At 50.2% G+C, this 12,328-nt stretch overlaps 4 protein-coding genes across 4 annotated transcripts; 1 reads left to right on the forward strand and 3 right to left on the reverse strand.

Annotated features, from left to right (window-relative positions):
• Positions 1-595: 595 nt before the first annotated feature.
• On the reverse strand, positions 596-2,216 carry YCK1 (casein kinase I; the record flags this gene model as incomplete). Its single annotated transcript, XM_041687603.1, has 6 exons — positions 596-600; positions 666-1,238; positions 1,295-1,700; positions 1,754-1,902; positions 1,962-2,031; positions 2,088-2,216. 6 exons carry the CDS (start codon positions 2,214-2,216, stop codon positions 596-598), a joined length of 1,332 nt encoding a protein of 443 aa, XP_041541471.1.
• Positions 2,217-6,187: 3,971 nt separating this feature from the next.
• Positions 6,188-7,776, reverse strand: rtt106 (putative negative regulator of DNA transposition (Rtt106); the record flags this gene model as incomplete). Its single annotated transcript, XM_041687604.1, has 4 exons — positions 6,188-6,762; positions 6,819-7,175; positions 7,241-7,573; positions 7,671-7,776. 4 exons carry the CDS (start codon positions 7,774-7,776, stop codon positions 6,188-6,190), a joined length of 1,371 nt encoding a protein of 456 aa, XP_041541472.1.
• A 498-nt stretch (positions 7,777-8,274) lies between these two features.
• AKAW2_31026A (mitochondrial 54S ribosomal protein uL24m) lies at positions 8,275-9,391 on the reverse strand (the record flags this gene model as incomplete). Its single annotated transcript, XM_041687605.1, has 2 exons — positions 8,275-8,910; positions 8,975-9,391. 2 exons carry the CDS (start codon positions 9,389-9,391, stop codon positions 8,275-8,277), a joined length of 1,053 nt encoding a protein of 350 aa, XP_041541473.1.
• A 1,985-nt stretch (positions 9,392-11,376) lies between these two features.
• Positions 11,377-11,925, forward strand: AKAW2_31027S (uncharacterized protein; the record flags this gene model as incomplete). The annotated part of the gene is made up of 1 exon (XM_041687606.1): positions 11,377-11,925. One exon carries the CDS (start codon positions 11,377-11,379, stop codon positions 11,923-11,925), a length of 549 nt encoding a protein of 182 aa, XP_041541474.1.
• Positions 11,926-12,328: the final 403 nt, after the last annotated feature.

Below are 12,328 nucleotides of genomic sequence, written 5' to 3' on the forward strand. Positions count from 1 at the left end.
ATCGTGTACTCTGACAAACACAAGACGGAACTCTAGTATTAAATGACTCGTGCCGGGAATGCGGGACGAAGGAAATAAAGAAGAGAGAGGAAAAGAAATGCAATGACACAAGCAGGACTGATCAGGTTCGCCGTTCCGAGCCGTAGCACCATAAAGAGAGTGTTGAGATGACGAGGGTGATGATGAGAAAGACGTGGGAGGGTCGTTTCTATATCGAAGGCCGACGCATTTCGTGCTGATGTTGCCTTGGCAGATTAGAGAGAGAGAGAGAGCGAGAGCAGGCAGGTTGGAGCCAGATGCTCTTGATCCGAGACCCATGGATGACACAAATAAGGAAAAAGAACAATATATCCACGCTCCCCAAAGCCAACATCATGTTCACATGCATCAGCAGCTGCGTTGCAGCTGCGTCGGCAAGTCGAAACACGTACAACGGGATGGGGAGAGTTCCCGGGCTATAACACAGTATAATCGCATGCTGCCTTTCAAACCTCCCAAGTATGTGGAGAACAAGAAATAACGAAAGAAAGTCGAAAAGCCAACATGACCAGGTGATTCATGTAGAATTCCAGAGAATTCCACGCTCATCCTCGCATCAACCTGGATATCCCGGTATAAGTATGGGAAGGCCTAAGAACTTGCGGTATGCACTTTGGATCACCTACCGCAGCAAAGCGCCTTCATCAGCTTCTGGACAAACGTAGGCTGCGGCTCATTGTTTCCCTGAGCGCCCTGGCCTTGTTGGCTGTTCTTCGTCGGGTTCGCAGGGCTGTCCAGGCGTCCCGGAATGTTGGCATTCGAGTTCTGAAACTGTGCTTGAGTCGATGCTGTCGGCGTGGCATCCAGGCCCCCGCTTTGGCGCTTCGGCGGCATGCCGCCTGAGACGCTTGGCCGGTCGCGTGTCTTGCCAGCTCCGGGCTTGGCCGGAGACGGAGGCGGGGGCTGAGCGGCGTTTAAACGGTCGGCAGTCACTCCGGGCCGGCTGCCGCGGAGCTGCTGTGCGTGTAGCTCGCGGGCAGAGGTGTTGGGAAGAGCGTTGTTGTGGAGGTGCTGTTGAGACGAGTAGGACTTGTACTCCCATCCTCTTCCATTGTTGAGCTTCATCCAGTCATATTCGCCATCTTCGACTTCTCCAGCATTCTTGAGAGCCTGTGTCAAGAGGTCCCGGAGGTAATCGTAGTCAGGGGTATCCTCAAAGCCGAGGTTGCGCACATAAGTGAGGTACTTGGTGAATTCTTCTAAGCCATCTGATTAGTGACAATGATTCCTTAAAAAGGAAAAGAGACGCAATCACCTGGGAATCCATCGCAAAGATCCTTGATTGCGGTGGTCTGCTTCTTCTCGCCAATCTTCTCATACTTCTGCTTGTTGGTGGCGGCCTTGAGACCCTGCCAGGGGAGGCCACCTCTGAGGAAGTACAGGAAGACGTGGCCCAAAGCTTCGAGGTCATCACGTCGCGATTGTTCACGTCCCAAGTGGGTGTTGATGCTCATGTAACGGGCTGTGCCGGACAGCGACTTCCGTTCGCGGTAGGGAATATGCTGCTTCGTCTTGGGATCTCTATACTGCTTGGCCATACCAAAATCAACAACGTGGATTACATTGGCAGCCTTGGTGTTTGGACGACCAATGAGGAAGTTGTCGGGCTTGATATCACGGTAGATTAGGTTCTTCTCGTGGATCGTTTGGACTCGCGAAAGCTTTGAAGCATGTTAGTATGAACACCCACACATTGATTGGTCGAAGTACGCACCATCTGCTTAGCGACCATGACAACAGTCTTGATTGAGAAACGTCGGTTGCAATGATCGAAGAGGTCTTCCAAACTGGGACCGAGCAGGTCGATAACCAGAATGTTGTGAAGACCCTCTTGCCCGAAGTAGTAGACATTGGGGATGCCAGCTGCAACCAGTCAGGACCGGGAAACCTTACGAACACAATTGCCACCAGGGTATACTCACGGCATCCGACCAAAATCTTATATGTCCGATATTCATCGCGAAGCTGTGGTGCATCACTCTTGCGAGGTTCCTAGTACCATTAGTATGGGCGAACCGTAGACCAGTGCCATCAAGGGTAACACGTACGAATTTGATCGCCACCTGCTGATTGTTCAACAAATTCGTACCCTCGAAGATCACACCGAACGATCCTTCACCGATCTTCTTCCCTACTCGGTAGTGGACACCGACGACGTTGGACGAGGAGGATGACATGACTGCGGTAGTTGGGAGGGGAGGAGGGATGTTGAGAGACCGCGGACAGGGGCGGAGAGAAGGGAAAGGTAGGCTTAGAGGACTCGATCAACGGCGGTTACACGTGAGACTAGCCTGACGGATGGGTCAGAATAATCGACAAGAGGGAATGATAAATGAATGAATGACGAAAGAAATGAGGTCTAGTAGCGGGCCCTGGGGCGTGAGGGTGAGAGGGGGAAAGGCGACCGGAGTCTTACAGGAAGCCCGATGGTACCAATGCGAACCATTCATGAAAGAGAACCCCAGTGTACAGCAATCACGGAACCCGGACGGACGACAAATCGGAGACCGCAGACGGCGAGATAGATAGTCGCTCGAACAATCGCACCGGTGAATTTGGACGGGGAGGGAATAGGGTGCACCCTTGGACGGCGTTGGCAAGAAGGGTGACGGGAGAGGGAAGAACAAGGTATTCCGGGGAACCGACAGCTTTGAGGGCTGCAGGCTGACAGTTAAGGGTGCGCTCGTCGGAAAGGGGACGAGGAATAAAATGTTCGATTTTGGGAAAAAAGGGAATTAATCGAGAAGGGGTAAGGAGGGAGGGAGGGAAAAAAAAAAAATAAGGAAAGAAAATTCCCCTACTACCAACCAACCGCGTGGCAGTACGGCAAAAACGCACTGGGCAGGCAGTGGTAGATGTAGAATTGGAGGGCGCCGTCGAAGGGGAGGAAGACGGAGGGAGGAGAGAGAAGAAGGGAAAGAAGAGTGATAGGAGGAATGGAGACGGGAGGAAGAGTAGGTAGAGAGGACCTAGGTGAGCAGCGAACACGCCGATGGCATGAACTGCAACTGCTACGACCTGCCTATGGGGGAGGAGGAGAGGGAAAGGGAAAGGGAAAAAGAAGGGAAAGAAATGAGGCGGAGAATAACAGGAGCAGGAGAAAAGAGGAAGAGGAAGAGGAGAGAGACGGAGGAGTGAGAGAGAGAGAGAGAGCGCGGCAAGAGAGGCGATGGTTGGATGAGAGAGAGGGAGAGAGAGAGAGAGGTTTGGTCTGGTCCGGTCTGGTTCCTTTGCTAGGTTTTGGTCAGGTCATGACGGAACAGCTGTATCGGCTACTAGTTCAGGTAAGTAAAGTCCAGTAAAATCAAGTAACTTACTTACCTGTCGAAAGACTCGAGAAAGTCGAAACCCGATGACGCCCTTCGAAATGGGGCGCTTCCGCCCGGTTTTCTCACGGTAACGATGGTAACAACTGGGTAACTGGTATCAACTAGTGCAGGCGATTGGAGCCGGAAAGGCCCCATCGATAGGGGATGAAGGGCGGTAATCGGGAGTACGGGTATGGTACCTGATTACACTGAGACATCCCGAGGGCCCCATGCATTTCTTCATTCATTCGTTCATTCATTCATCAGACCTTCCACTTCCCACATACCTCTCTCTCCTAAAGAAGTACTACTATTACTACCACTTGCTGATCGGGTAAGATTATGTGAGTGAGACAAGATCTCCATTTTTTTCAGATTACCCCAGAGTTGTCTCTCATGCCTACCAGACACTGGAATTGTTGATCCCAAGAACTTGAAGAAGAAGAAAACTCTGGATATAATATGAGAGCCAATGAAAGGATCGAGTTGCAGACTTCAATGGCGCTTATTCGCCTCCCAAATTTTATCCTGAACTCGGAATCGCCCTGACCCAGGGACCTTTACTAGCGGCGCCGCTAGCGCTCAGCCTGTTTGGGCGATGAACGGTTGAAAGCGGGCACTACTCCGGTTAGTAGACGCCAGCAGTGGATTCTGGACCAGATGGAAAAAGCTATTATTATTATTATTTATTATTGCGGTGGTCTCGATGGTACGATTGTTACCTTTTTCTCCTCTCTTTCCCCCCCAGTGCCACATGGGGCTGGCGCTGTTTAAGTGTGTCGTCAAAAGCTCCATCCAGCACTAAACAAGGAGAGGAAAAATAAAATAAAATAAAAAGAAACATGGAACCCCCGGGGGTTCGCTCACGGTAGGCAAAAGGAATCCATCCATCCATTTTATTCTCTTTTTCTACCTATACGGATACTATTAAGAATAACTATATAGTCACCGCAATTGACATTGAGATTAGTCTCAACCAACTATTTATTCACCATAATCACTACAATTGACTACTATACTTTCACAAGTTGCACTTGTCCTCCCCCCCTGTGCCTACTAGGTTGTTGTTGTTGCTCCCTTGACCGAGGAATGAACGACAGGAGGGAAATGGCCATCAAGGTCTAGCTGGTTTTGGCATGGTAACGTAATTTCGGGTACATACGTGGTGTATCAATCTATTTCCCTGCGGAACATAAAACCTGCCTATACTTGACTTGGAGCAGAGGAGCTCATGAAAAGCCAACACATGCCTAACAGAACTAACACTACGTATCTAATGACTAACTTCATCTTTATGGATCGTTTATCCGATCGGTAGTTCAATAAATCGAATCACATTGCTTCTCTTTCCCCTATCATTGCGGGACACACCCTCCTCTCAATCGGATTTCTACTCCGGAACAAGCAAGCAACAGTTAACCCCAGGACCCCTAAACCCAGAGTTGAAGTACCTGCGCAGAGGGGATGCGAGTTGTCCGCAAGCTGCGGGTAATGGCGCAGATAATAATTTCCTAGGTTAGTAAGATCGTATACTATCCAACCTAACTAGTAAGTGACTTTGTACTTTGCTAGTTAGCTTAGTAGTAGTAAGTAAGTAACCTAACCGACACAGCGGTCCAATTCCCTTCTCCCCTTCTCTACCAATAATCGCCAGCGATCGTAGCTGTCAATCCAGCTAAAACAGCGCCCCATATATATTATTCGACAATGACAGAATGTCAGCTCGCTCCTAGCGGCTAATCACTCTTAATCTGCCTAGTGACTAGTGAGGTGCTGCGGTCTGCATCTAAAAAGCCTTGAGGGGTTTGAAGGTACCTGCGCTGAGCTGGCACTGCCCCTGACCAGTCTGTAACCCAACCTGACGCTCAGGGCAACCAATCGAGCTACTTCAAATAGTAGTCGGACTACTACTAGTAAAAGTGTTCGGTAGCTGCTAGTGGTAGATAGGTGTCGTATCGGGGAAAAATAATGTATCATACCGTACTTACCTGGCCCCTACCAGTTAGTAGATACATAATAGATACGGAGGCTGTGAGTGAGTGACTTGAGAATTGGGAGACTAGACTTAATACTCATCCACCCCCCTCCCCACTCTTTCCAAACGAGGAGTAGGAGGAGGATTACTTTGCTCCGCAGTGTCCTCATTATCAAGGTATTGACCTGCTGATTTCATTGGTACAAGGTATCGGCGTGGGATATGGGGGCCCTGATAGCACAGGGGTGCTTCCGAAGAGCCCAATTGGGTTGGCGGCTTCCACCACTTTTCAATAATATGGAGGATTAGAAGTGTTCTCGAAGAAGTAATCGGCCGTCATGATCGGATTTCCCATGGAGGACTGACTTCCCATGAAATGTCGCTACTGAGTACTGCGCCGCACAGCCGGGCATCCTGCAACTCCGTAGCACATTCACCAGTGGCTCCTCCATTTTAGACGCATCTGACACGTCCATGACCCACATCCCACTGGAGCCTGTGCTTGGTTTGTTCTGATCGACTGGCCTTGAAGTGATGACTGCCCGTTTGAAACGCATTCAATGCAGCCTTGAAACGGTTTCTCCCTCCCCAACTACATCGGACGTGGAATGCCTCGTTGGCAAAACTCTACGGCATACAGGCGCGTATGCCAGATAATGCAGGGGCATAGTCCGGCCTAAATCGGCCCCAAAAATTCATACGTTCGAGTGGCCTGGTGTAGTGTAACGGGCCGCCCATCCAGTAGAGTGGTTTAGCCACGCGATTGTCGAATACACTTCATCACATCGCACACAGGGTGTGTTGGTGTGACCATAGCAACAGTCACTTATTCATACAGCAGCAGGTTGGATATATAGGCGGTCTCTCACAGTTCCTCCGCCGGAACGTCTTCTGCTTCACTTCCGAGCTCCTCCGCCACCAAATTTCGGTCTTCGCCGTCCTCATCCATGTCGCCTTCATCATCCTCCTCCTCCTCATCGTCGTCGTCCTCACTACTAGAGCCGCTTCCGTCGCTCTCACTGTCACTCCCGGGATCGTAATCTTCCTCGTCCTCGTCCTCTTGATCTTCCAACTCGCGTTGGGCTTTCTGCAGTTCACTTTCCTCCTCGACAGCCCCTTCCTCGTTGGCAGCAGCTTCATCGTCTCCCTTGACACTGTTGACATTGTATCGCTTCGCACGTCGTGCTTCGGCAAGACTGGCATCCTGCAGACCATGCTTTTTGATATAACCATCAATTCCCGAGAAGTCGGCCTGGTCGATCATGGAAAACTCGAATTCCTGCGTCTCTTCGCTTGACGTAGGCCGAGCTACAACATTGAGATTAAAGGTCCGTTGCAGGACAGAGGTGTATGAGATTGAGTCGACGTTTTCAAAGGCAAAGAAGACCAGTGGTTTCTTAAACCCGAATAGTATTCCCGTAGAAAGAAGGAAGAGATAGCCTGCGATGTAACCATTTTAGTCAAGGGGACATGAGGAAAGAACATGGCGTGCATACCTTCTTTACTGCCGCGGAAGGCCTTGACATGATAGGCCTTCTCCCCCTTGCGGTGAGCCTCAGGCATAGCACTCACGAACTCTCGCTCATCCGGGCGCACAACCTTGGTCCGTGGGAGGCTGTCGTTCAATATCCGCTGGACAAGCTTATCTGTGGTTTCTTCGTTGTCCATTCCAAGCTGTTGTCCATTGCCTGAGAACGCTGCCTTGGGCGGTCCGTCGTTGACCGTCCATACGATGGCATCGGGAGCAGCTACACCTTCAGGTGGTGAGTTGACGCCGTCCGCGTATTGGGGGATAATGCAGAAATTAAATTGTCGCTGGTTCTTCTCGGGAACGGGTAGGCACAAGACATGCTCTGTTTGAATCCAACAACATTGTCAGCATTGATACCAATTCCGTCAACCATAGTTCTACACATACGTATGTTATCCAAATGTACCCCAAACTCGACCTCCTTCGATGTCTGGTTTCTCGCACGTAGGAATCCGGCGGTGATTTCAAGTGTAAGCTTCTTCCGCTGGGGAACAGCAAAGGAAACATCCTGCATGTAGAACTGGAGCGAAGTATCTGCTTTCAAGTCGCCGGAGGATTGGGCACTTGTAGCATTGCCGTTCTGTAATTTTCGTTTCTTCATGGCCGGGCCGTCGGTGACGACCTCGACAGGCCGAACGGGGGCGGTTGCAGTCCTGGCCAGCAGGCTGGAAGTGTATTTCGCGATATCTTCGAAGAGAAGTCCATGTTGCGGGGTATGTGCTATTTACAGGTCGAGAGGGTCAGCCAGCAGTCCTTGCTCCTTCTATGGATTTGTGGGGTGAAAGTAGATTGTTGTCTTAAGCGACATAACACGCACCGATTGCATCGTAAACCCGTTTTTTGAGCGCTGGTTGGGCGGCAAAGGCGTCCTCAATGGCCGGGATACTGGACGGCACCGATGAGTTGATCGTGGCAAAAGCCATGCTGTGGAAGGTGACAGCCCCAATGACGCTTATATATATAATCTGCGTAAGTCAAAATAGTTGAGGCCGCCTAGAACAAAGGAAGTTGAATGGGGGAGAAATGGGTAAACCGGGACGCGGATCGGATGGATGAAGAAAGATAAGTAGTTAGCAAGGAACGAAGCTGCAGACCTCCCCTGGCGGCACTGTCGACCCGTGGGCGCGCGCATCCATAATTTCGAGCGCATTTGGGGCAAAGTAGTCCGCAAAGATTGGGTCCGGTCGCGCCTACGTCCAGTCTTCTTGCGACGGATGTAACTGTACTCAAATCAACCTACAGTTTGGTGCTGTAGGGAAGCAGCCTATCCATACTATTCATCTTATACATTCAGATTCTATGCTACAGTAGTATAATTGTGTACACCCATTGGAAAAATAAAGGAAAAGTGAAAAGAAACAGAAAAGACCCAGGCGCACTCTCCCACAAGTCGGAACACCAAACGAAATCCCAGCAAGCAATTAGGCTTTCTTGGTCGCTTTCTCCTTCATGAAGTTCTCAATGAATCCGACCGTCTTATCATCCAGGATGTAATTTCCATTGGCATCCTTCCTCGCGTTCTGGCGCTCCTGCCTCTTGGCCTGAAGCATGGCCAAGAATTCACCTCTGGGTGTCAACAAAGACCGGCTTTGCAGATATTCCCTTCTGTAGTCTTCCATCTTCCTGGCCTCCACCCACTCCTCATCGTGTCTCGTTCTGTACTTCGAAAACTTGTTGCGGAGTTCGTCCAGGACGCTGGGAGGGAATGGGGCGTAGTGCAACGACGGCATCCAAGTGGGCGTTTCAACTTCCATACGGAGCGTGTCCCAGGCCTCATCCTTCATTTCTGCAGGGTCACTTCGGGGCCAAGGAATCTCAATGTCTTCACCGGCAATGTATCTCGTGTGTCGGGGCGTTTCGGTACCGTAATCGCGTTCGAGGAAAGGCTCTCCGCCGCGGACATGTTCAACCAATACATCTCGGGTGGCGCCGGTGACAGGATCATCGAGAGCGACGACAAGGCGAACATCGTCGATGGAAAGAGGCAGGCTCACGGACTGGAAGGGGCTCGAGTTGCCATACTGCTCATTCAGCCAGTCGGGGAAGTGGACATCGGCCTGTTATTGGACAACCCAAGGATCAGCAAACGAAACAGTGGTTACTCCAGACATATTCTCATACCATGTTGAGATCCTTGACCACAACAGTCTCGGTCGTAGCATCCACCCTAGTAACCTCGTTGATCTTGCCCTTGTCTTTGCCCTTCATGATGCATACTCGGTCGCCGGGAGCAATGTTGATGTACTGTCTCCGCAAGTGCTCCGGAATAGGCGGAGGGTTCATTGCCTGAGGGCTTAACGCACCGAAAAGCCTCCCTTCAAGACCGGCATCACGCTGAGGAGCCAGGGGTCCACGGAGCCAGTCTTCACGGCGTCGCTGTCTTTCCGCGCGGAGGTTATCGAGCTCGATGCGGTTGTAGGCAAAGCGCTGCCTTAGACTGTCCTTCAATTCCTCGCGTTCGGCTGATTTGGAGGCTCGAACTGCTTTCCGAGTGGCCTGGTTCCGCGCCAGGGCGGTCCTTCGAATGACCTTCTGCATCTTGACTGTTGCCCAGCAATGGCCGATTGTTCCCGCGGAGTCACCAGGAAGCCTTGAGAGATGCTCGGGAGGGAAAATTGCGGCCCTGGTTCGTGCACGTGACCAGAACTATGGAGAGCCAATGGGGAAACAAAATGACGGGGTTCCGAAACTACTAAGTAGTTAGTACTACTACCATGTACACACTGGTATTTGTCTCGTCACAACATTTGCTAGTGACTATTTATTTAGCAGTCTCTGAAGATCTTTTTGTTATAAGCACTGGATAATTGAGTACACTCCAGCAGATATGCAGCAGCTACCACCAAAGAAAGCCTGGCCATAGCGCCAAAACTAGCACGTGCGCCTAGGACTAGGTAAGTAGTACTCACATCAATACCTTTCCAAGGCCCCTCCGATCGAGACAGGGTGCACTTCATATTCAGTACTCAGTGTTACTTCAAGAAACCGAAGATCCTGAGAAGTGAACCCCCAACATATATGAGAAACGGAGAGCATTGTTTGACCAGTAAGAATTGAAACACCGTTATCAGTGTTTCTCAACCCATAGAGGCCAAAGAGGACTAATATAGACTGAGGATCTTAGATTTTATTCTACAGAGTATATAAGCCGTTATGGCACAGGGCTGGCCATCAACCTTAAATCAATTGCAACTATACTCGAGATCATCGCTCATGTTCAACAAAGACTGGTCATACCATCTTCGTTTGGGTATAAGTGCTATTTTGGTTGTCTCCTATAGACGTAAACATCGTAACATCCAGTGTGCGGGTTATTCGCTGGAGACTTGCTTTATATATCAGAAGAAAGAAGAGTGTATCATGTTGCAAATAGATCATGCTACTTCTAAGGACTATTATAACTTACAAGGTTGGCCCTGTTCTCATAGTCTCCCAGGGAGTAACGCCAACTATTCCCGCTGCAGGTACTGATACTATAATAGGATATCTCAATCTTCTGAATCATTGTTGAATCCATATCAGCTGTGGTCTTCATAGCACAGCCGCCATCCTCGTCAACCCCGAAGGCACAAGGGGTATGCCATCATTCGCAACAGGTATCCGTAGCAGGCAACAACATAGTGTTTCCAGTACATGCCCAGCATCCTTCAGTGTACTCTGCTTTGTAAGATCACCGGCGAGCTAACGCAGGGACCTCTCGCGCGATGACTTGTTCAATGATGTGCGAGGTACTGAGTAGATCCTCCGGGAAGGTACACACACTCATGAGCTACCTAATCCAACGTCCAAATCTATCGACACTGTGAAGTGGGTTGGCAGACAATTGTGTAGATTCGTAATCCATCGGTGACTGCCATCCTTACTGCAAGAAGCCTTCTGTAGGACAAATGCCAATGTAGCGGATCTGTGGGACGGTGTCACTGATCATGTCTTACCACTGCTGAGAGTTACGGGTCCCCAAATGGATTCGGCACAGCATCTGACACGATCAGTAGGCAATAAGCAGGTTCGATCAGACACAACAACAGCCTGCCAAGTCAGCCAGGCACAAGACTGAGCTAGCAGCATTTCAATAGCGTTGGCTGTCTGACAGACTGACTCAGAACAGAGAAGATCATGGATTCTATAGGTGCACAGGACCTGCTCTCGTACAGCAACTACTTGACCTAGAAGGCCGTGGCAGATTATCTATGGTTGCTTTCTCCGCACGAAGGAAGTCGGAGAGTACGGAAAATCGACTCCGTAGTGGAAGTACAGCGTCTCGGCCGCGGACTTGCAGCATCTTTCCTGCACTTCCGCATTCCGCATACGAAACGTCAGCCAGGCCATTTGCTGAGTCTCGAGTGCGGTCACAACCACCCCACTTGACAACCAGCTATTTGGGTTGGTGACCATATACTCCGTGATCCTCTGCGTCTTTCGATCCTCGATCTGTTTTGATATTCATGAATAGGGAGAGATAAAGGAGTTGCCTGCTTCTAGTCAAAGATGACGTTTGCGCTGGAGGAATATACGTACCGACCATGTTTGGTAAAGAGCATGGCGATCAATTGCACCGCCACGTCTCTTTACTGTCGGTAATTGAAGGAAGCATCTCCCCCCTAGCGGGTCTGGAAGGTTACCGTCATACCGCACCAGAAGTACGTACCTTTGGTTACTCCTTCCAGGCTAAGCCTAATCCCCTCGGAAGGTCCGATGGTTATCTTGAGTGCCGATGGTCTGTCATTCTTCTGGAAATTGAAGGCACTTTGCAGGAAATATCATCATATTTACTCCATAGTTCCCACAGAAAGGCTGGCTTGGTGATGAGTTGTTCGCTGAAAAAGCAATCTGACCGCTGCCTGGCTATACTCGGATCGCCAATGCAGACCGTACAGCAGGTATCTACACACCCAGTCTTGGATTATCGAGACTTCCACAATGGAACGAATCAGCGTAAAGATAGGGCGCCTGCAGGGTTATCGTCTTTGGGTTATCCCTTCCACCACCAGCCGTCTACATCATTGCGAGCTGCAGACTATGATGTTATTTCTTGGGGCGGAGTACTCCATGCGTGGTGTAGCACGATGTAATGAGTGATTCAAGATGCATAGATGAAATCCAGCCGGTATGTCTGTCCAAGGAAGAAAGCTGGGGTAGCATGCAGGGAAGACCCTAATGAGTATGGCGAATCGAGGAATTGGAATTTGCTGGCTTGATTATCGCTATCTTTAATGCTGAAGCATGGAAGCGAGAGGAACACATAAGTTACAAAATACTGTGGCAGCTTACCCAGACAACCGGAGGGAGACGCGACACCGCCGATTAGGAGAAGTATGGAGCCACAGCCGACAGCTCCGAGTCTCTGGGGCGCCCACAGGCTTCTAGGCTCTCTCCGACTATGGTGACGGTAACTATGGTGTCGACGGAAGTTCTTTTATTGCGGATGTAGAATGGACCATGTTACTGGTAGTACTATCACGAATTATATTGTCG

This window comes from Aspergillus luchuensis, chromosome 3 (genome assembly GCF_016861625.1).
Source record: "Aspergillus luchuensis IFO 4308 DNA, chromosome 3, nearly complete sequence".
In the NCBI taxonomy this organism is placed as follows: Eukaryota; Fungi; Ascomycota; class Eurotiomycetes; order Eurotiales; family Aspergillaceae; genus Aspergillus; species Aspergillus luchuensis.